This window comes from Thunnus maccoyii, chromosome 13 (assembly GCF_910596095.1).
Source record: "Thunnus maccoyii chromosome 13, fThuMac1.1, whole genome shotgun sequence".
In the NCBI taxonomy this organism is placed as follows: Eukaryota; Metazoa; Chordata; class Actinopteri; order Scombriformes; family Scombridae; genus Thunnus; species Thunnus maccoyii.
The window spans coordinates 4423420-4448118 of record NC_056545.1 but is presented as its reverse complement, the minus strand read 5'-3'; the positions used below and the strand labels follow the sequence as shown (position 1 = coordinate 4448118).

At 39.8% G+C, this 24699-nt stretch overlaps 1 protein-coding gene and 1 long non-coding RNA gene across 6 annotated transcripts in view; one reads left to right on the top strand and one right to left on the bottom strand.

Annotated features, from left to right (window-relative positions):
* Positions 1-22295, bottom strand: part of tlcd3a (TLC domain containing 3A) — a 33827-nt gene extending 11532 nt beyond the window's left edge. Inside the window, exons 1-6 of one of the 5 annotated variants that reach the window (XM_042430648.1) lie at positions 22240-22295; positions 21894-21954; positions 21706-21760; positions 21480-21550; positions 4986-5072; positions 930-1149 (exon numbers count right to left, since the gene is read on the bottom strand). In XM_042430648.1, the coding sequence (XP_042286582.1) occupies positions 930-1149; positions 4986-5072; positions 21480-21550; positions 21706-21760; positions 21894-21940 (480 nt within the window). In that variant the 5' untranslated portion in view covers positions 21941-21954; positions 22240-22295. Of the gene's footprint in view, positions 1-929; positions 1150-4985; positions 5073-17028; positions 17374-21479; positions 21551-21705; positions 21761-21893; positions 21998-22067 lie in introns of those variants that run through there. The other 4 variants (XM_042430645.1, XM_042430647.1, XM_042430646.1 and 1 more) reach the window with 4 other exon arrangements.
* A 15-nt stretch (positions 22296-22310) lies between these two features.
* On the top strand, positions 22311-24057 carry LOC121909860. Its single transcript, XR_006099535.1, has 2 exons — positions 22311-22964; positions 23178-24057. It is a non-coding gene; the product is annotated as an uncharacterized LOC121909860 (long non-coding RNA).
* Positions 24058-24699: the final 642 nt, after the last annotated feature.

Here is a 24699-nt window from a genome sequence, read left to right as displayed (position 1 = left end):
CAGTAATCAAACGGTGTTGATAGAGATTGTGATGCAAATCATTTCAGCACCAGCGCTGCAAGATTGGGGGCAATCACTGTCAGTACTGCTTGCATCATATATATAAATGACTGACAGCCATTAACCAGTAACTAACTGGTTAATTTTTAAGAAAAATTGTGATATAGCTTTCACTTGTGAGAGCTGTCCAGCAGTCGGTGGTGAGAGCTAGCTTGTCTGCCCTGTTTAGCTTTACTTTTAGCTCATCCTTCTTCACCTCAAATTGTTTTCAATGCGTTTAGTCACAATAGCTCTCAAAGGCATAACGTACTCAGGTTTGAGGTACTGAACTAGCTCTTTCAGTCTCTTGCCCTCTACCACTGAGTGACAGCATATCGGTCTCTATCATTCAGCACACCAACTGGGTAATGGCCTGATAACAAAGTAACATCTATGTTGTTATTACAGATTGACTGTAGCATTAGCATGATAGGCTAACAGTCTGTCAGGCGTGTGACTTTATATCCGCCCCGTTAAGTCTTTCAGAGCACACAAACATCGTGATCACACCTGTCACCTGCCCAGCACGGTGCAGCTACACCTTATTTTTATACAGTCTATGGGCTACGCACAACACGGCACGGCTATGCTAATGATTCTAGCCATGCTAACTAGCTGCTAGTCGCCGTGCAGGCTGGTAAAATGGATCCGTCATGTCTCTTTGTATCTGCAGGTTGGTGCTCCTGTCAGTGTCGGAGACGCTTCTTTTGGTAAATGTGTGTTTTTAAAAGTTATTTCAGGGCTGAGCTCACTCTCACTGATTAACGGTCAACCACTGAAATCCCTAACCTAAGTTATTGGTCTTGACTACAGACAACATGACCTCATCAACGCTGCTTCAATGTCTACCTCGTTTTTCTCATCACCCACCCCTCCCTCCCCCTCCTTACCAGTGTGACAGGCAGCAGGATAGTGAGTAGGGCGATGTGATGCAGCACCAGCAGGAACTCTCTGCGGACGAAGGAGTTTATGGTCCTCAGTGAATGCTGCTTGTACTCCTCGTGCCCTTTGACGCGGAAGCGGTGGTAGTGGCTGAGGTACATGGCGAAGATGTCGTATGTCATGTAGGGCACACCGTACCAGATGACAAAGTAAGTGGCCAGCCAGTGCCTGAGGAGGAAAAGACAAAATAAATGTTTATATTTATTTATCTACATCTTTATTAGAGCTGCAACAATCAGTCAATTTATTTTCTGTCAATCAACTAATCGATTAATCTGCAACTATTTTGATGATCATTTATTGGTTAAAGTCAATTTTCAAGCAAAACTCCAAACATTTGATGGTTTCAATATCTTGCTTTTCCTTGTCTTAACATTGTAGTAAACAAGACATTTGATAACATCACCTTGAGCTGTGGTTCATTAAATTCATTAAATTGTGGTGGGACTTTTTCAGTTTTCTGATGTTTTATAGACCAAGCAGTTAATCAATTAATTGAAAAAATGTGTATGTGTATATATATATATATATATATATATATATATATATATATATATATATATATATATATATATATATATATATATATATATATATATATATATATATATATACACACACACACACACACATATATATATATATATATATATATATATATATACACATACATATATACATATATACATATATACACACACACACACATACATACATACATACATACATATATATAAAATATATATAAAGCATTGAAAACAGACTCCCATCAGCCCTTGAGGCTATGGAAATTAACTGGATTTCATTTCTTTTTCTTGTTCTTTCCTCTAAATATAAACTTCTCAAATACATCCGTACATGTTTGAGCCCAAAATATACAAATGGCTGTTTTTCAATAGCCTTACACCTAGATATAATGTGCATATAATTACACTCCATCTAAGCAGATCAAATGGGCCATCTCACAGTCATTTATGAGTTTAGGTTAAGGTTTAAATATCATTAACATGTACTTTGCTCCAGTAGGCTATGCAGTTGATGGTAAACTGCATTACCTTTAGTTTCAGTTCGAGTAGACACAAGCAGACAGTCGCTTTCCCTCTCCTTCCCATAAGCATGCAAGGGCTTTAAGGCAGGCGTATGTAAATACAGTATAATAAACAGCTTGGATGGCTGCAGCAGTCTAATGAGCACAGATTATGGTGATGGTTAATTATGTGGACAGAACGGAGTAAAGCTGGAGGGCAGAGCTGAGCTACTGACCTCTGACCTCACACTGGGTTCTTTAGCTCTTAAGGTCAGTGGATGGAGATTAAGAGCAGAAAGGCACAACAAACAGCTCGGGGTGGAATGAATGCTGCACGACTCAGTTCTGTAGTATAAAAATATCTGTTGTATTAAGGGCAATGGAAAATACAAAATGACTGTTTTTTTAAGCATACACAGAGGAAACACTCTTGAAACTTGCTGATAAGGCCTTTCCCATAAAAATATGTGTATACCAACACACATCCTTCCTCAGCCTCTGTGCTGCACGTTACAAATGATCAGACAGTTGCTTTGGGATAAGTTCAAGGTAGTAATGACTGATGTACAGCTGTGCGTTACTGTATTATATTCTATAGGATACATGATTAGTAATTTTGTTTGACTGTTTTGTGCTATTGAATAGTACATTACTGCATTTATAGCAGTTATAATTATGCATGATTTGTGTGTACCTACAAGATAATTACAGTTTACTACAACTTGGGTCTTCTTTTTGTATCTTTGGAAATTGTCTCTGTTGGTTACAATGACAATGTGCTCACCAAAGTCAGAGCATTAACTGCTGAGATCTGGGAACATGGCAATGTTGCAAATTCAGAGTTAAACAGCAAAAGACAGACGACTGACGAGTTTGAAACAAGTCAACAATTAGTCAGATTTTATAAACCACTTTATTTGGGGGTTTATTTAGACAAATAAATTGGATGGGCCAAAATTTACTTTGTGCAGATATATATCGTTATCTGCGTGGCCTATACTAGAAGTAACAAGAAACAGTAGTACAGAAATGCAAGACATTTATATGCTTGAGGCAGTTTAGAGACAGTGATCAAGCTTACGTAACAAAAAAGAATATTATTGCCCGATATATTGTTTTCAGATATGTTAAACTTTCAAAAATAGGAAGTCTAAAAAAATCTAGTATCACTGGGGCTCTGAGCACTCTCAAAATGTTTGTAGCAGTCGCTCAAAAAAACTGTGTATGCAAGTATATGGCGAATATGTTAGGTCAAACTCGAACCAGGAAGTCTGTTTGTAAATTGTGAAGTTGTTTAAAACCTGTCTGATCATCTGTCTGTTTGTGTTTCTTGTCCCATCTGACTTCGCTGTAGCAATGTTGCTGTCTGTTAGTCAATGTGGCTGTTCAGTGTGACAACATGAACACCAAAACTATTAATGATTAGCATGAGGAATAATATGTTCCAGGCTGACAAACTCCACATATTATATGCTGTTTCCTAAGTATTGGAGCTTTTTCCGCTGCCAAACCTTGTAATAGTTGTTGCAACTGAGGCAATGAAGGCTAAATGAAGTGACAGATTGTGATGGAGTATTAGAGTATTCATGGGCCTGACTGCGGAGCATGTGTCTGCTAAGCTCCAGGCCCTGAGCACGTCACAGGACAGCAGAACTGAGCAGCGTTGTGGAGGAATTAAGCCCTGTGGGTGATGGGGAGGGGCGGTGGAGATTAGCAGCCTGAAACTGGGCCTGCCCAGGTCTGGCCGCTGACTCAGTAGGATTAATAGGCTAGCATTAGCTTAGCGTCACACTTTCATAAACTGCACAGGGGGGCTAACGCCATGCTAATGCTAACTTGCTGCCAGGTGGCTGATCTGGGGGCAGGGCTTAAATGAAAACGGTTGAATAACAGTCAGACTGTCCCGGAAAAGAATGTGGAGGAAAATGTGTTTTGTTGAAATAAAGGCAAAGTTAACTTTTTTATTACCCTGACCTTATTAAAAATGAGCACTGAGGAACCCGTACCCCTTCTCAATGGACATCTACCCACTGTCATGGGGTGAAACATATAATATGTCTTTCAAAAAAAGCATTGCAGTCATTACTGTAGACCTTCAAACTTGCTAGCATTTCCTTCTACAGATTACTTTCTAGCTAAAAAAAACTAGCAGCACACTTTCTAGTGCAGATATGGCAGGGTGGTACAATAGTTTTTTCTTCATGGATATTTAGGGCAGCCTAAACCATGGACCATCCTAATGTACATAGGTGCAAAGGTAACGCTTGTTTCCTACCTTGTACAGCCATTACACTGTAGAGACAAGATGGCTAGAGATACGGTTCAGTTATATAAGCATATGTGTGCATGTTTGTGCAGCTTTTTTTCTTTTTTAAATCACACCAAAAAGTGAAGTATATGGTAAAAAAAAAAAATCAATCAAGTGTAAGTGGGAAAGAACATATGAATAAAAGAAGTAAGCTGATTCTTAAAAGAAATACACAATGCTAACATTGTGTTCAGGCGTACAGATAAAAAGAGGCAGGCAATGTCTTTGCTTGCAGGCATGTTAGCACTGAGCATGTAATTTACATGAGTCGTTGACCATGCCAATGAAGCTGTCTTCAATTCTCTTTCAAGTACTTTCATGTAGTTGAGTGGAGGAGAAAACAACTATAATTTTCTGTTTATTTGAAGGAATCAATACGAATGTGACTCGGTTGTTACCAGGCTGTTGCTCCTGTGCTTTAAAGGACATCTGCATAAACTCAGACCTTTCTCATCTTCAACAAATGGCATTCTGTTGCTTCTCCATTGTTTGAGTGTGTATGTCAAAATAGGGAGTCTTACAGATCTTACCCAGACTTCTGACTTGGTCCTGAGGGTGTGGGTGAAGCTAAGAATGTGTAATAATTGAGTGGGAAATCTAAAACATGTGAGGGGATTCAGAGACGTATACGTTATCAGCAGTTTGGGGATAGATGACATGATGTCTAACCTGTCATTAATAACGTTGCCCCGGCACGATGACACAACGATGACTCCTGCCGTGGTCGCCATGACAGCATGGATGGAGGACACCAGCCTGAGAAAAACAAAGACACATAGAAAGATTGAGACATTCATGAATATTCAATCAACACAATCCACATCTACAGTATCTAATACAAAATCAGGGCATTAATGTTGTATGTTTTTAGCCATGCTAGCCAAGGCAGGGTCAGTCTGTTGGTCCACTACTTTGGTCCAGACTGAAATATCTTAACAACTACTGGATGGCTTCGTGTGAAATTTTGTAAAGACAATCATGGTTCCCAGAGGAAGAATCCTAGTGACTTTGGTGATCCTCTGACCTTTCCCTGTAGTGCCACTATGAGGTTGACATTTATGGTTTTGAGTGAAACGTCTCAACAACTTTTAGATGAATTTCCAGAAAATTTGGTGCACACGTGCATGGTCCCCAGTGGACCAACTGCAGTTTGATCTCCTGACTTTTGATCTAGTACCATTGTTAGGTCAGTATTTAAATTTTATTGACCAAATGTCTGCAAAAATAATGAAATTCCCATCAGGCTCAGCTGTACTGTGTTTAGTGCTAATTAGCAAAATGTTATGCTAAACTAAGATGGTGAACATGATAAACATTATACCTGCTAAACTCAGCATGTTAGCATTTTCATTGTTAGCATGCTGACAATAGCATTTAACTCCAAGCATGGCTTGTTGTGATCAGCATTGGTTTGATTAGGACGTGACTACAGCAGCCTGTAAGTCTAATTTGTCATGCCACAGTTTCATAATGAACCAAAAATATTTTTACGCTTCTCATAATAACATAAAAAGATCTGTAATGTTGTGTTTTGCGCCGTTGCTTCAGCAAAGAATCACAGCTTTGTGTCATCCAATCCACACTGACTCCATCCTCTGGTAGCGGCACAGCGGCCGGCTAAACTGCCTTCATCAGGCTGACTGACAGCAGAAATTTACTGAACCAAAACGGTTTTCATGTTGGCTCAACAGGAAAAAAATTAACAGTATTAATTGATTCAATGATTTTATTTCCCCGCCCACTGTATTGAATAAGAGGAATCTGCCTGTAGTGTAACAGGCAAGCTCACAGCAAGGGAGCCTTGATTAATCAATGTAGATACAGTTAATAAGTTCAAAACACATATACAGCGGGATATCTGTGTGATTTAAACAGTTGTCTGTGCAGACTCCGCTTCACTAAACGTGACAAAAATAGACATGAAGCGTGAAAAAACATGGGGGGGTCCCCGTGAGACACACGAGTCTCGGATTCAACGCAGATTGATACATTTAATAAAATGGAAGCGTATCTATTCCATGAGACGCGTGAATGACAGATGTCTAAAGCGCTTCTAAAAATGCTTTCTGAATTGGCTTTTTGAACTGAAGTGAATTGGCCGTGACTCCCACTCAGTCAAATGTTGGGTATTCATGAATTGACACTCAACTCAACTTCAGTTTTTGTTTTATGTCTGATCTCCAGACCACCATATGATACTGAATCCCCAGTTGATCAAACTTTATTTAGAGTGTCAGTGTTTAAAATTGTATTTGGTGGTGTAGGGTAACTCTGGGATTCTTGGAACGGATAAAATGTACAAAGAAAAAGAGTTGAGCAACATGGACAAACTGATGTATGATATCAAATACAAGGAAGATTATCCAGTAAACCTGCCACACTTGTCAAAACCCAATAAATTATATTTGAATGGTTGGCCAATTCATGTGATTGACAACCAAACAGATCTAGGTCAAGTTTAAAAAAGTGTCCCTTCAGGTGAGCTACTCAGCAGTCAGACCTACAAGTTCCATCATGGGATTAGCAGTGCTTGGCCTCGACTTTCCTCGTCTATAAACAGACCTGTGACATAGGAGAACCTGCTACATCTCTATTTGAAGTGTCACTGTGTGAGGTGGCATAAGACACTACTACATGTATAACATTGCACCTATCTTCAGAGTTAACTCACAAGTCATGAGCTTCCAAGAAATGTTCAGTAGTAACTTGTATATTAAATACCGAATTTTGAGAGTTGAAAACCTTATTGACGGTAGTGTTATGTGTTGAAAAAAACATGATGAATGTGCGGTTTGAATAGTGCAGAGATGCAGAGTTTTTTCAGTTGGTTAAACAGAGTTATATTCTTGTCCATTTTAAACAGGACGTTGGATTATATCACCAATTTGTTCAAACTATGAATGACCGCTTTTGCTCAGACAAGCTCTCTCCCTGGCTGTGCTCCAACTTGGCAGCACTGACAGTAAGCTGCTTTGAAATCAGAAAACATGTAATTTATTCCCCTGCACTCACTGCAGCCATAATAGACAGTCACCCCTTTAACACAAAACTGTTTTTAGGAATGATTTAAAACCAAATGTTTCGACTTTTCTCGGCACCTTGTGGGTTCTGTGGGACAAAAACAGTTTACCTTGAAAAACTGCATCTCATGCTTGTTCATTACGGATGAGAGGCTTGTGTGAGCTAGAAAGCAAACTAATTTTGAATTCACACATTTTCTGATTTGCAGGCCTTGTTTGGGGGAAGGGTGAGGGCTGAGCAAAACTCGGGAGAGACTCAGCAGCCAGACATTTCTCTATTTTCTGTTTAGGAGCGGCTGAGATTGTCACTAAAATGAGAATATCTGGTCCACCTTAAAAGGTCAGTCCACCTTAAGTGAACCTGGTCAGGTTCCAATGGGCACCAGGTGCTCCACCACAAGAGGCTAACTTCACTTGCTAACTTCGGGGCTAACCCTTTTCACTTTAATCAGCAAGTGGCAAGCAAGACATGGGAACTTGGCTCAGGTCTTGAGGAGCTGTACCATTTATCAAATGACAAATAGCCTAGACTGTACACATACTGCACTGCTATGTTCACAGCTATACTGCTAACATTAGGGCACGGACCAGCCTAATGAAAGTAAGTGTTTAACTTTTCACCAGCTCAGGGACGAGGTGCCGCTGATAATGGGAATATATGCACTCCGCCTTGCATAGGTGAACGCCTGCCTCTAGCATCCAGGCAACATTATCTGTGACAATAGCTGCGTTGGGTGCATGTTTACAGGCAGGTGATACACAGATTCTACATGTACAATGATCACTTCAGTGTTTCCCCTGTAATAGTACAGACCCGGCGGGTCGCCAGGCCAACGAGAACCCCTGCCAGGCCAAAGCATTTTTTTTAAATGCCAAAAATAATGCCAAATATCCATTCATTCGGAAATCAATAGCGTTTGGGAGCCTCTGAGCAGCGCTGTTTCGAAACGCGAGTCAACGTCTGTGTCGTTGCCTGGGAAACTACAGGTAGCGTAACTCCTTTTAAGGAATAGGGCAGTACCGGCGAATGAGTGGTTAAGCGAGAGAGCGAGTGTTAGAAAAGTGACGGTGAATGTGAGCAGAGCAGAGGAAGAGGTTAGCAGTAAGGCCGTATTCAGACCAAATCAGGCGGTGTGGCGTTCAGCCGCAGGGTCGAGCCGACGTGCGTGAGGGTGTGGGCGTGTTTATTTGTCCTCCGGAACATAACCGCTATGAAACAATCAGAAAATAACGTTTTATTGATCTGATTCACCGGCATTCTCACTACCAACTCTCCCTCTCTTCATTCACTCTGTAGCTCACTCGACCACTGCTGCCCTCTCTCTCTCGCTGGTGCTCTCTCTCTCTTTCTGTCTTCTTTTTTAAAATAAGTCGGGAAGCAGGCAGCAAAGCCTAACTTTACTTTTAAAGTTAGTTGTCGTTAGTAAGTTGTCAGTCTGGCAGTAAATATACAGTACAGACTACACTGTGTCAGTTAATAATTGCTGCAGCCCCCCCTCCCCCGCCAGGCCAAGCCATTCTACCTAAGGGAAACACTGTACTTTGCTATGCACTCTTGTCAGGGGTGCACTTGATCAGTTTATCAAACAACCAAAACAGGCAGTGCTCATTTTCAGGTTGTGCTGGACAACTAGTGGGGCATGCTTTGGTTGTTTGATAAATTAATGAAGTACTGGCCAATATGCATACTGCAATATTGCAGCAGAAGTTGAGCCAGGTTCAACTTTTTTGCCGGACAACCCTGAATTTTTTTGCTGGGGCTCTCTGTGTTGGCACCAACACTGGGTCAACATACTGCCCTCATTCAAATGAATATGGCTGTGTTTTTTTTCACACAGAACTGATGTCAGTCTGAATGCTACCTTAGCCTGTGATGATTATAACGCACCCTGTGATTGGAGCTCACAGCAAATCCACCGGGATCAACTAGGGTATTAAGACATATGAAGTGCTTTTGGACCAAACTGTTCTGGTGACTCCCTGAGAGGAACTACCCCCTTGGGAGCTCCCCCGAGAACTACAAACTCCATGCTTTTTTCTGTTTGCATTCACACTGCCAATAGGAATGCTGAAGTGACATAAGCCAGCCAGCAGCTGATATAGCAGCACCACTTCTGCGCAAGATACAACAAAAACAACAAGACTCTGTGATCTGAGTTGTGTGTTTGTTGTGTGTAGTGGGTTTCATGATAATAATGGAGTTGAAAAGGAGACATGCAAATTTAGACTATGTGGTTGTTTTACACAGGTTTTTAAAAATGGCGGTTGCTGGTACTGCACTGGCTCATGTGTTTGAACAATCACAGTACACTTTCATCTGGACCAATCACACTTAGATCACTCAAGGTTCCTCTTGAGCTGGGAGAGTACCTAACCTGAAGTTGGAGCTAAAAAAAAGTCCCTCAAAACGGCATTGTAAGAACTATAATTGTTCCCAGTTCCTGCAGTACAGACACAATAAAAAGGGGGTAGTTCCTCCAACCGCTCTTAGAACTATGAAAAAGTTCCATCGGTCCGAAAGCGCCTATTGACTCTAATCCCAAGACTCTAGCCAATACGAATGGACTCTGCCCAGAACTGAATATCATTCGGATCCAGCTCGACTCAGTTCTCAGTTAGTAGGAACCAAGAAGACCAGTGAATTCCTCCAGGGCGGGCAGGACTTTAAAGACTTTTAGTCCTGATGTAAATAACGACTAGTTTTACAAGGCTAATAAAGACTGTGTTCTTTCTCTTTTTTAGAGTTATAGTGTGCTGCAAATGGCAAAGATTGAGAAACAAAGAGTGCATTTGTGTGGCTTCCTGCTTGAACCTGCTCTCACCTCACACCAATCTCCATGGGAATGCAGCCATGACACCGGCATCGACAAGGCATCAGCAAGGCAACGACAGCCATGTGACTGGCAACTACTAAACCACAGGCCGGAGCTGGAAAAGACTAACTGCCCCCCCCCTCCCAGCACACACACACACATTTTACCCCCACGCCTCGCTGCCTTCTAGGGCTGTATGGTTGCATACTCTGTCATAAGACCCAGATTTTACACAGCCCATTCATTGTGTGTCCGCCTATAACCCCCTCTCCCTGCTGATGAAAGGTTGAGGTTGACAGGGTGAGGAGCGTGCGGAGAGGAAAAAGGGAAGAATGCCTTGCTGCCTTGTTCGGCAATGTTGTCTTTTCTTTCCTGCTGCGTCAGGCCAGTGAACAACCTCGGCTTCCCTTTCACTACGACCGAGTCTTCCTACTGACTGTTTTGTTATATACGGACCACTTGGTCTTTCATGTTCTGTCACACACACAGCGTCTGACAGTCAGGAGTGGTGTTTTTTTGCTCCTCCAGTAAATGGGCTACGTAATCTGTAGTTCCATTGGCGCAGCAACAGAGCAAAAGAAAAAGTGACAGCAGAGGCAAAAAAAAGCAAACGGAGTAAAGTGCATTTCATGGCAAGTAGGAGCTCTCTTTCTCTCTCTCTCTCTCTCTCTCTATCACAGTCCTACAATCACACAAATGGATGCAGTTACATCACTATCTATATTGTTCCTTAACCAGTTTGGCAGTAGTAAATAAAGGTGGGTGGTGCAGAAACAACAAATCATAGACGATCAGCACAAAATTATCTAGATAATTTTGCTAATCAATTCATTGTTTTAGTCATTTATCAAGCAGAAATGCCAACTGGCTCCATATTCTCTGACGTGGCAACTTCCTGATCTTGTTTTATATTAAACTTAGGTGGGTGGTTGGGTGGGTGGATGGATGGACTTTATTGATGTCAAATTGGGAAATTCTTCTGTTACAGCAGCAGGTTATCCAGACATTGCAAGGGACAGTAAATAAAGATGTAAAGATGTGTAAATTTACCATGAGCAAAGTTGTTGAAGGAACAAAACAGAAGAGTTTGGTTGAGACAGAAACTATAAAGCTGAGAGTTCAGTTAGAGTAAGGTGAGGTGTTGTAGAGAGTTATTGCTTTGGGCAGGAACGGTTTCCTGTATCGGTCCTTGTGACAGCAAAGTAGTTACAAGCACTTAATGGGTTCCGGACGGATGGTCGGACAAAACAAGCAATTTGAAGATGACACTGTGAGCTCTGAGAAATTATCACAATGTTCTAACATTATATTGATTTTGGATTGGCTTTACTTAAGGATTTTAATATAAGCTGCAGCTTTAAAGGTGGGTAGACTGTGTAAACACTCTAGTCAGTGATCGTCATAAGGCAAACAACAAATAATCTAGGGAAAACTTATTTTAAGAAGGGCTGCAACTAACAATTAGTTTCATTATTGATTAATGTTTAGATTATTTCCTCAATTCATCAATTCATTGTTTGGTCTATAAAATAGTGAAAAATGTCAATCACTGTTTCCCAAAGGCCAAGATGCAACCTGAAATGTTTTGTTTTGTCCGGACCAACAATTCATAACCCAAATATATTCAGTTTATATCATAGGGGACTAAAGAAACCAGAAAATGTTCACATTTAAGAAGCTGGAATCAGAGTGTTTCAGCATCTTTTCTTGAAGAATAACCAAAACAATTAATCGACTAATCGTTGCAGCTCTAATTTTAAGAAAGCCATCTATTCTATATCTATTTAAAAAGACCATGCCCTCATATGACTTAGAGTACAATAACATAATGTAGTTCAACTGACCTATATTCCCTTTGAATAACTCACTGTAAAAAGTTGAGAGGCGGTCATCTTTAAGACTTTAGATTGTGGAGGCATTGACCTTGACACCACCCTATTGTCAGCTGTACCTAATGTTTTTACTACCTTTTGTAGACCCCTTTTATGTATGCAAAATATTTATACAAATACATCACAATTACCGGTATTTATGGAGTTATAATTAAGACCGAACAGTTAATTTACTCTGTTCATGAACAGAGATTTAGAGATCAACACAGATTTATGTCAGTTGCAAGTTGCTTGGCTGAAAAAGGAAGAAAGCACTCTTAACCAGCAATAAATTGTCACTGTAAGACCACTGCTACTGTTGAATTTAAGGCATGACTATGGCTCTTATGCTAAGAGTGTGCATGTGTAAGAGAGTGTGACACTGAGCATTATAATCCCCTGTGAAGTCAAGTGTTGTTCTTTAAAGTAGGCTACGGTTTCACCTGGTAATATATGAGATCCTTTTAGCTGATTTCATATTAAGGAGTCATCACAGCAGGTTTTATCTCTTTATTTTTGCATTTTTATTGCCAAGCTCTGGTTGTTGTGATGTTTCAGCACTGCCATTTACCTCCTAGAGACCGTCTGTCGATCAAGTCATGTGGCCAGTAGTAACATCTGTTTGTCAGTTCAGTCAGGATCGTTATCATTGCTGACACACACTACTCACTTCTCTATTTTCCAAACACACCAGACACTTAAAGGGACGTTCTTCCTGTGTGGGAGATCAAGCTGAAGAAAAACAAAAAGAGGGCCTCTTCATCGTTCTGAGAGACTGGATCACTGGTCTGCATTAGCAAACAGTGTAGCATGCTAACTGCTAGTATGCTAACTCTAGTTACATAATGTGTGTTAGCATCCTGACCTTTAAGGATAAGGTTGGCAATAATCTATATTTTCCCATGAAAAGGCCAAAACCCACAATGTTTTCCTAGTAGGTTCCTACTTAAGATTTAAACCTTTAAAAATGGCTCACAAATGTATAGTTTCATTTTGTATAATAGGTTAAATAATTTCCTTAAACAGAGGGAGCTGTCTCATGTCTCAACCAAGCAGCAAGCTCTGGGTCTGAAAAGTGAAGCCAATGTGCCTTTCTAATGGCCAGCAGGGGGCGCCTTCACTGGCTACAAAAACAAGTTTGATTGTCTATGAGAAATGATGATTGATTTGATTACTTATTTATTTATTTATTTATTACCTCAGTAAACATTTTCCTGATGTGTTTATGGTTTCAATCGCTAGTTTCAAGTCTTCTTCAATACAGCATGATGTTCATTTTGTTTTTCGTAATTATGGTACCATTTAGAGTAAAATAGACAATAAAGCAGGGTATGCTTTAGGGCACCTTGTGATTGACAAGTCGCTACCATGGCAACAATGTTGGTTATGTACGTTACGTAATGTAACCCCAGATTAGAATAGGAGTATAGGCATAGCCGTCGCTATTTCAGTGTGTTTTCAGTTCATGAAAGTTAAGTGTAACATTTGGTCGCTTAAAAAAGTCTTATTCAGCATAAGACCCTCAAAGGAGTCGGCTGCTCAGTTTTTCTGATAAGTACATTTTGTTTTAAGCCTATTTTTCACTAGCCAAAATTAGTATTAGCATTGTCCCAGTTAACCATAGTCTGTAAATGCACCATGCTATCCAAGCTAGCAGCCAGCAGCTACCGTTAGGGTCACCTCCACCCTATTGTCCAAATATGGTCACTTCTGGCTCCAAAAATCCAAGATGGTGATGGTAAAAATGCCGAATTTGAGGCTTCAAAACAGGAGTAAACAAACCAATAGGTGACGTCACGGTGGCTACGTCCATTATTTTTTTACAGTCTACAGTCTGAACTGACCTGGAATTAAAGGCAATGACGACATCTTGGAGGTACAGAATGACCAAGTGTTGCATGTATCCTGTTTAATAAGTCATAGATAACACCTATCACTTTACCTAATCATCACTACTGCATAAAGCAAATGGAGATCACCCTCTCGCTCTCTCTCTCTCTCTCTCTCTCAGTGGCTCAAATTAAAAAAGGGGCATACCACCGACTTTACACAAGAAAACAATCCCTGATTAAATTGTGTCATCAGCCTATGTCAGCTTGGGCTTGGAACTTACATTTTTTGGCAGAAAGCCTGCATTACAAACCGGGGATGTAGAGTTTAAAAGATGTGGGCACTTACCAGAACAAGGGATGCTATGCAGTTACATTATGGGTTTAAAAGCCAGGATATCTCTGCCTTTTCTGCATCCATTTTGACTTTTTTTTTTTTAATCTGCCTCTCGCAGGTCCCCCTTGTACTGTAATAATTTATGTGTGCTAAAGTGCATCATGTTACATACAACTAGAGCTGCAATGATTAGTTGATTAATCAGCTAGTTGCCGATATGGCTGAGCAATAAAATGATCTCAATCAGGGATTGCAATAAAAGTTATATTGATAATGATGATAAACTTCTGACATTCTTTACTCAATATGTATAGATCAGCCTATCACACAGCAGAAATGAACGTGACAACAGCCAGTCAGTCTGCAGTTTTTGGCTTGCACATGAAAGTACACGCCCATTTCCTACTGCAAAGCACTGTTTGAGCCACTAGTAAAGAAAGTGATTGTCCTCTGGAAAAGAAGGAAAAATGAGTGGAACTGAGGGGCACAAAAGCGATATGATACCACTGCACGCTCAGATTAGCGTCTATGTTGGAGTCTGTCCCTGGATAAACAGTGAACCCAGGCCTGCTAAGAGGGACAAACTCCGCCGCATCTGCCGATGAGGCTATGCTAGTGCTAACATTAGCAGGGCTACAGCTGGAGAGCCCGTCACATCCAAAGTAACCCTAGCCAAAAAAAAAGCTTCTCTAACTCACAGACACTTCTCTCTAGTAGAGATATTCTGTCTGCAACTGCGGAACCATCATCACACATCATAGTTTTAACAAGGCTGCTTTGACTGTGAATTCACAAATCTAACTGCAAAGCTAGGCTAAGCACAAAGCTAAGTAGGCAGAGTAGCAAGGAAAGGCTGGTTACCTGCTAACACTAGTACTGTTTCAAAAAAGAAAACTAGCAAATCTAGTGATATGAGAACTAAGCACAGAAAATAACATAGTCAGTCTTTTTACCTAGATTTCTACCTCTAATACTGAGACACGGCCAAAGGAATTTGATATGATAGTAGTTGCTAGTAGTAACCTTCTGGTTTCTTCAAGCTTCAGTCATTACCATTAGCAATGAATATCTTTGAGCTGTGGACTATTGTGCACAAACAAGACATCTGAGGACGTCTTCTTAGGCTCAGGGAGTGTTTGACATTATATATATATATATATATATATAAAATTAGGCTTTTGTAAGACTTATTAGATACATGAGATGAGTTGCAAACGGAAATTTGCTCTACACAGGGACTTAAAAGAAATATAATTTCTTTTCATGAACATGAAAACTGTGACCTACTGAAACTAGCATGATCCAAGCTTTGGACCTGTGCGGCAGAGTACATACAGTAGATATCATTAGATAGACAGTAAATATCATTAGTAGAAGCGTTATTCAGGAGTAGGGGCTCAGTGTTTTGCAGTGCATAGCTAACTCAGCAGTCAGCCCTGACCAGAGCTCAGAGGAGGATTAGCAAGAGTGACAGCGTACAAATGAGCATTGAACTGAGCTGTGCACATGTGAGCAAGTCACACTGACCCACACCCACACGCTGTATTAAGTATTACTACTGTGCAACTCAACAAACATAATACAAAGTTACAGGAGAAGGCTGCATATGTCATTTTTTATTTTGAGTGTTCACATTATAACATATGGCTTAAGCTCAGGTTTGTTCACCTCCAACAAAAATGTAACTTCCTATTTTTGGCCAGTGGGGAGTCACGCAGTGATGGGCAAAGCAGTTCTTTTTAGTGTACTGAATCATTAGAATCAGTTCATTAAAAAGATCTGTTCAAAAGATTTGTTCACCGAATCATTCACCGAATTGTTCAGTGCTTGACCGGAGCTCGGACCACTCACTGAACTGAAACACGGCCAAACGTTCAGTTCAGCTCACTAACTAGTGAACTGAGAACGGTTGTTTGTGAAGGATAAGCCAGTGGGCTGAAAATTTAGTTGGACAAAGACACCGTTTGCAAACTGAAAGCTGCTATAACAAAGTCCTACCCTATTATGCTCAATCAGCTGTGTATTTGCTGTCTTGAACACACCCCCATTCCTCCTGCGAACAAATGACTTGAATCACTCGGTGAGTAAGTGTATCCCTACGAACAAATCACACTCGCTTGCAACTGAACTAAGAAATAAACGGATCGTTTTAGGAAGTGATTCAGTTCAGCTCGTTCACCCAAAAGATCTGTTCTTTTGAACGAATCGTTCATGTACGACACAACTGCAGCGTCCCCTAGTGGATGCAAGGTTTTCCCAGACTTCTTACTGGTTGTGAACCACCATTAAAACATGCATGTTAATTAAACTTTTGAATGCACATGGACGCATTATGTCCTCCAAAGACAGATTTCAATATCTTACACATGCACACTAATTAAAATGCACCTCTTATAGCACGTCTATCAAGGCTCAGTGTGAACTTAAGCTTTGGCATTTTTAGTCTTTTATGTTGTCACTAACGTTAAAGCTTTTCTTCATTCCTACAAGGACACATAGTGTAGCTGTGATAGTTGCAAATCATCCTTGAGAGGAGCTTTTTGTACCCATTTTGCGCAAAAAACAATAATTATAAATTAAAAGTGTACAGAATTTTTTTTTAAAAATTATAGCGATGTAGTAGTAATCACAGAACATATTTATACCGTTAATCCCATGCGAATAATGATCAGCATAATCAATTAAAAATAAAACAACAACGCATTAACAAGCTAACTTAACGGAACGCGCTGCCAGTGTTACTAGCTAACTTACACAGCATTAGATAAGCTAAAATGCTACACCTGAGCTCAGCATTAGATGTTATTTTGAGAGTTTACGTTGTATAATCTGATGATTTTACCTCTCGCTGACCAGCACCACGTCGGCATCGCTCCAGTGTTTGAACACACACGGCAGGAATCTCCTGAAGGCGAAGAACAGACCGGGGAAAACTACGGCGCCACAAGCTAAAACTTGCAACATCCTGCTGTTATTTTCCTCTAAACCTGCCTGGAGATCTGGCTCTCTCCCCTCCGCGAGCTTCACCCGTTTACACGCGGCGGTGAGGCATTTTTCATGCGGCCGGGGATCGGTGTTTTTCACCGGGAACACTCCACCATCCACACACACACATACACACATACACTCTCTCTCTCTCTCTCTCTCTCTCTCTCTCTCTCTCTCTCTCTCTCTCTTTCTCTCTCTCTTTCTCTCTCTCTCCCCCTGCTGAGGCTCAGCAGCAGCACCACTGTCGAGCTACAGGCAAAGAAAACACACCGGACTTCCTGTGCCGACTGTTAACATAAAAGATCTGGTAGAATTTAGGATTGCACGAATAATGTATAAAGCAAGAGACTATTTACTTCCGGGTAATATACAAAACATGGTCTTAGACGGGTGGGGGGGTGGGGATGGGGGGTAATTTAAGAGGAATGATTAATAAAAAATAAAAAATAAAACATAGTGTTCCTACCACTCTGATGAGTATGTGTATTTCAGTTTGGTCCAAGCAAAGACCAAACATGAATCAATTCAAGAGGATGTACAAAAAAAAAAATCATCTTAAAGGGGTATAGTAATGAGGAATGGTTGGTAGGATGAATGTTGAGGTAACTGTCTAAGTTATATCTGATTGACACTGGGTGGAAGAAGTATTCAGCTCCTTTACTTGAGTAAAAGTACCAAAACAACAATGTAAAAGTCCTGCATGAAAAATACTACTTAAGCAAACGTACATAAGTATTATGAGCTTGATGTAGTTAAAGTATTGCAGTAAAAGTAGTGGTTTGGTCCCTCTGACTGATATATTATTATATATGACATCATTAGATTATTAATAGTGAAGCATCAGTGTTAGAGCAGCATGTAACTGTTGTAGCTGCTGGAGGTGGAGCTAGTTTGAACTACTTTATATACAGTTAGCTAGTTTAGTCCAGTGGTTCCCAACCTAGGGGTCGGGCCCCTCCAAAAGGTCACCAGATATATCTGAGGGGTCGTGAGATGAAAAACGAAGTTCTGATACACAAATCTGTTTTCAGTTTTTGGACTTTTTCTCTTTTATTTTTGGTGAAATATTGAATAATTTGAACATTTATTGAAATGAAAGCATGTGAGAAGATTAGAGGGAAAAATCACTATTTGGTGGAGCTGTTAACAACTCATAGACATGTGAAATGTGACCCTGACTACACACTGCTTTTTTTAAGATGTCAAAGGCCAAAAAGGTTGGAAACCACTGGTTTCATCTTTAACAATGTGTTGTATTTTTATATCATCCATTGTGTCAAATCTTCATCTGAAAAATAACTAAAACTGTCAAATAAACGTAGTGGAGTGGAAGTATAAAGTATCATCAAATGAAAGTACTAAAGTAAATTACATGTACCTCAAAATTGTACTTAAGTACAGTACTTGAGTAAATGTCCTTAGTTACTTTCCACTACTGCCTGGGTTGATATTGAGGTTGTATATAATAGCATTGGGGTAGTTGGTTGTGAGTTGGTTGATAAATACTGAGTTAACTGTTTGAGTCATGAAGAAGAGGAAGGACCATACAAGTGTATAATTCTTCCTACTCCTTTTCGGACATGTAATATTTATGTATGTTGTTTATTTATGAGAATTAGTTTATTCAAAGCTTTCAGTATATGTTTACTGCTCATTTTATTTGTTGTTCTTGTTTTTACTTATTTGTTACATGTTGTTATATGTTCAAAACAAACATACAAATAGCAAATAAATAATTACAAAAGTCTTGACCCGCGCCGGAATTACGGTTGTACTCCCTGTGAGAGGGTTCACATGACCCTAGCACACCACAGGAAAAAAAGGAAGTGGTTATTGGTACGGATTCCTCCATAGTAATAGTCTGTTTATTGTTGGTACGGAATTATTACACATGTACATTGATATTGATTGTGCAAGACCATGTGATCATGTGGTTTGGGTTAAAATGGTTTGGTTAGGACACAAAAACCACTTGGTTAGGGTTAGGGAAAGATCATGGTTTGTGTTAAAACAGTAAAATGTGGTAAAAATGTCCCGTTTAACGGCACTAAAATGCTTGACGTGACAGTAAAATATGTCCAGTTGGTGGTCTACAAGAGGTTTGGCAATAAATTCTGGAAACCCATTACTTACCAATAGAACAAACCCAACCCAATCCCATTCCATGTCAGTAGTTGGTAAATTATTGCACTGGATCCATAACCGGCCGGTGCCAAAAAAAAAAAAAAAATTACATCCATGGAAAAAAACCCCATTTGTTTCAGCAGTGGACTAATACTGTACATTTCCACTTTTATTTTTATTCAGCCCACTTACATTTGTAGGGTAAAGTCCCTGCATGTTTCGAAGGCAGACAAGCAGCACAAGCCTAAAACAACCTCTTCAACCCCCCAGGACTGCTGGCCAACAATATATCAGTGAGAGTCCCAAACTCCTCACTGACCAGACCATCTAAACAACATCCGGTAAACGGAAAGTATCAGATAAGGAACCCCCCCATCTCCTGCATGGTCACTAAAACAGACCACTGACCCAAACCACCTTTTGACAAAGACGAATTCACACCCCAGTGTGAATTGATAGTACCACTCGGATAAATGACTCCCACCACTAGCTATCATAACTCACCTCTAAGAACCAGTCACACACAGAGACGAGCTGGCAGCAACTTTAATCCCACTCTGAACTGATATTCAGAACTTGATTAACCGACCCGAGAACTGATCACCAGCATAAGAGCACCGGACAGCTTGCAAGTCATCATCACCAACAAGGAGAACTTGCTGCACAACATGTCATGTCCCAATGACATACACACACTTACAGACATTTACCAGAACAATCAAACAATGTGCTGTTATGTGCTTTAGTCATACTTTTATTCCACTGCCCTCAAGCCAAGAAATGTACCACTAACATAATTTCATCATCTTTGATAACACTAAAATCTTGTTTAGTACCATTCTGCTTGTTTCACTCTCAGAACGCTAAAGCTACTATCAAAATTGCAAAATTAGGAATCATGCAACTGTTAAATGTAAATACTTTGATTAAAGGAATAAGTCAATTCAGAAATTGTACCCGCCTGTCCATAGGCAGGAGGGGACTGTCTCTGCTCCCCCAGAACTCTGCAGCCACTGGAATTGGCCAGGATGCACCTTCTGGGCGGGTAGACCGAAACTTTAAAACGGTCTCTTATCTGAGACTCCAGGCGGGCGTTTTTTTCTTGCTGGTCTCTTCTTGCTTTTGTCTTTATCTTCTTGCTCTCTGCCATGCCAGTGGAAAGCTTGCATTTTGCTTGTCAGAAGATTTGATACCTTAGAATGAGTCCTTCATATCTACATAGGGAGCGGGGTCCTCTTCCACGGAGCCTGCCATGTTTCTACAATAGCCCAGAAAAGACAAACCAAACACTGGCTCTAGAGAGGGCCTTTCGCGTATTTCGCAAGTTTTGCGGTCATCGTAGGTTCTCCTACATGCTTGGAAGGGGAGGGTGAAGGGAGCGGTCGGTTCGGTTGGTTGTAATCTGCAACCACACCGCTAAATCCTACATACTGGTCCTTTAAATTGTTGTTCTATGCTTAATAGAAACTGAATTCAAAGAGACAACTCCCTACCATAGAAAACAAAAACACAAAACCCTTCAAAATACATTTGAAATATGAATTTAACTATGCTGCCATATTTTGAAGGGATCTGTCTGTTTTGTATTCTATGGTAGGGAGTTGTCTCTCTATAACAATAGTTATATCTTTACATGGTAATAACAATTTAAGCTTTGTGTTGGTGTAATCCAGCTGCAATTTTAGTCAGTTAGTGTGATTATATTGTCACTTTCATCCATCACGACAGTACAACTTTACGACCGCCTAGGAGGAAAAGCGGGCTCAGATGGTTGTAACGTTAGCTGTGGCAGTTAGCCTGTGAGAGCCGGTTACTCAGTCCCTGCACTCACTAGCCTCTATTTTTTTGTTAGGTGAGCATTCATATTTAAGATGTGTGACATTGTCTCTCTTATGGTAATGTGTTGCCTTCCTTATGGTGAAGTTTTAACAACCAAATTAATGTTTATTAGCATCCAGGGCGTAACTTTGGGTTGAACACTGGGGGGGTTGAGATCTCCACCCATGTAGGGGGGTCCGGGGACATGCCCCCCCCCCCAAAAAAAAGCAAAAAGGCTGTTAAATGGCTGTTTTGCATTAATTTCAAGGGGAAGAGACATACCAAAACAACATGCGCCATATATCCCAACTAGTGCAGTTGAATAGCATAAAATAATTCACTTTATATAAAAGACCTCATTACCTGTTCACCTGTGCCTCCTCTCCCTCTCTGGTCACCTTGCCTGCCCTGCTGCTACATTCACCCTCTTGGATCTGATATACAAATTTAAAAAAAGATAAACCTTTGAAATAATCACTAGTGAATATTAGTAATAAATAAATAAATAAAACATGTTTAAGTTACTTTCTTGACTTTTTGGATTTGTGTATTCATAATTATGTCATTGCCAGAGCATTTATGTTCTCACCTGCTCATCTGAAACTCCCCTGCCTGCTGGACTGCTGCCCTCACCCTGTCTCTCACTGTGAGGAAACCACATGATACAGAAAAAAGAAGTCAGACACTTCTATGGACAACTCTTACATATCTTTTAGCCTGTTGAACAATGTCTGCTTGCCACAGCATTTTAAGTCTTTGACCTCATTACCTGCTCACCTGTGCTTCCTTTCCCTCTGGTCAACCTGCCTGCCCTGCTGCATCATTCACCTTCTTGGATCTGATGAAATATAAGATACAACTTAAAAATAAAAACTAGTTTTTCACAAGCAGCTAGTAGCTGCAGTGAAATTAGTCTGATTATGATGGCTAACGTTAGCCTAGCTAGCTTACAGTTCAGCTAACACAATGACACAGCATAATAAGACTTCCATTCCCTTTCGTTCATATTTTTCTCTTTTTGTTGTTGGTCAACCAACAACTTTGAGGTTTTTGGTTTTGTTGGTTGGTCTTTAGTCACTCCTCTTCTCATTTTGTATGCCAGCTTGCTGTATGCTGTTCTCACCGGCAGGTACTGCTGCTGCTTCAGAACACGCAGAGGATGGGTTGGGCACAACCAAGTCTCACATTACAGGGGTGGGGAGGGTTGAAAAAATGTTATTCTTTGCTTGCTATTTACATTGAATCGTGAAACCAACCGCTTTATCATGTTTTAGAACAGTTCATAGTTTTCATTTATCATTATGATATGATATGTGGGGGCGTTTTGATTATTGGGGGGTTTACAACACCCCATCCCCCCGTAATTTACGCCTATGATTAGCATGCTAATCGCCAATTAAAATAATCGCTAATTAGCCACCATGCTAGGCGGATTTTGGCAAGACGTTTGTACAAGTTACCTCTGTGTCCAGAATGTAAACTCACATGCTGTTTCAAGCTAAATGCCACAGGAATATGTAGCTTTAGATAGCATAGTTTAACTCCTTATTTTATGGAGTAATGTGTGTTTTGCATTGAATATATAGTCAGTTATAGTTTGTATTGTGCATTAGATCTAGAGCACACTACTGTTAACACCTAACAAGTACGGGAAAGAAATATAATACTTATCATTTTATGTTTGTTGTGCAGTGACTACACCTGAGCAGGTGATACACAGGTACAGGTACATCCTGAAGACATACAAAATCTAATAAAAAATAAAAAATTAATTTCTGTGTGTCTCAGGCCTTGAAACGCCACCATGGGGACAAAACAGTGATCGCTCCGACAAGCATCATTGCTGAGGTACAGTATGTGCACTGCATGTGAAAATATTATACCTGTATTTCTGGTGCCACCATACTTGCTTTTTCACTGTTATTCACTACTTACTCATCATCAACTATCATTAATCATTTTTAATGATAGTTGTAATGAATGTAATGAATGCTGTTATGTAACAATTGTGTGCATGTGTTTTTGGGACTTTACTATACACTTACATAATTGTGATTACAGGTGGACATAGCTTCAGAAGGGGAAAACTTTGTTGTGTGTCCCCCCCACCCCCCACTGAAAGAACAACCCTAAAATATTTCGCATTGCAGCTCAAAAGATTTGTGGACTCCTGTCCTGAGCTGAAGGACAAAATAAAAAAGACTGAAAAGAGGTAAAAAAAAAAACCTCCTCCCATTGAAATGGCAATTTAGAACATGGGAACAAAGTTTCTGAAAATTGTTTTTTTTTTATTGGTTTGTTACATTGATAATATAAACATAGCTTCCTGTTTTGCTCTTGTTTTTGTTTTTTTGTTGTTGTTTTTTTACTATAATTAATCATTTTCACTACATTTTGATTTTGATTGCCATGGAAATTTGTAGACTTGTAGACCCTTATTTCCTTAGTTAAGATAATTAGTTCAGAGTTAAGATATTTTGTTGTTAAATTGTTATATAGTACCATTTATATAGCACATTTATATTGTATCATAGTAGTTTATATAGTTAAGACATTATACATAAAACATACTCTATTTAATCATGTTCAATATTCTCATTGTCTTTTCAAAATGTCTGTTGTTAATGACATGTTGCATGGTGATAGTGTGTGACATGAAAGGTAACCTGCACCAAACAGGTAGTCTTGGATCCCTTATCGTAACATCAGATAGGCACAACTCCTGTAATGTTTGACAGTGTTCACTGTGATCAGCAGTAAGAACAGGAGAAGAGCACATACCTTGTTGGTTCTGTTTTTATTTTCAGAGTAAGAGCGGGAGAACAGTGTAAACTTCTTAATCCAGCCCACCCTCTGTTGTTGCTCTGTATTTACAGAGTAGGAGAAGACCACATAGCTTGTCGTTTCTGTGTAGTTAAAGAATAAAAACATTTTTTTATAACTCCCATACCATACCTTATTATTGTGTAATTAAAGATAGTGGAGTGCAGTGCAGTGGATGAACATGACTTCTAGGAGCTCATTTTCAAAAGCATAGACCATTGACTGTATAGACCCATTTCCTGACTTGTTCTTATTCAAATTCACACAATGAAGTAGAAGACATAAGCATAATAAACCCTGGAGTGCGGGTGAAGCCTGCCAAATTCACATGCATAAAACTCACATACATAAAAATGATTGTCACGATTGCCATGAGCAAAGGGCAAAAGCATTAATTTTTATTGCCATCACAAATATAGGGTACATATATGCTGATTCAAACAAGGAAGTTACACCATAAGCTCTGGGAAATTTCATGGTAAATGACGTGAAGTTAAACTGTAAAACATGGGCTATATTACAAAGTGTTACCGTGTTTTTCTTCTTGTTCTTTCAGTTGGATGTTTGATGTATGATGTATGTGCAGAGTTTGACACTAAAAAGCAAAAGTAGCAAAGCAAAGTATATTATATACAGTAGTTTGTGTCTAATAGGGTTTTTCCAAAATGTTCAATTACCTTGTTAAAATGATTACTATTCCTTCTCCCTCATTGAGAATCCCTCAATATATGAATAAACAAATACTGTTGATTTGAAATGT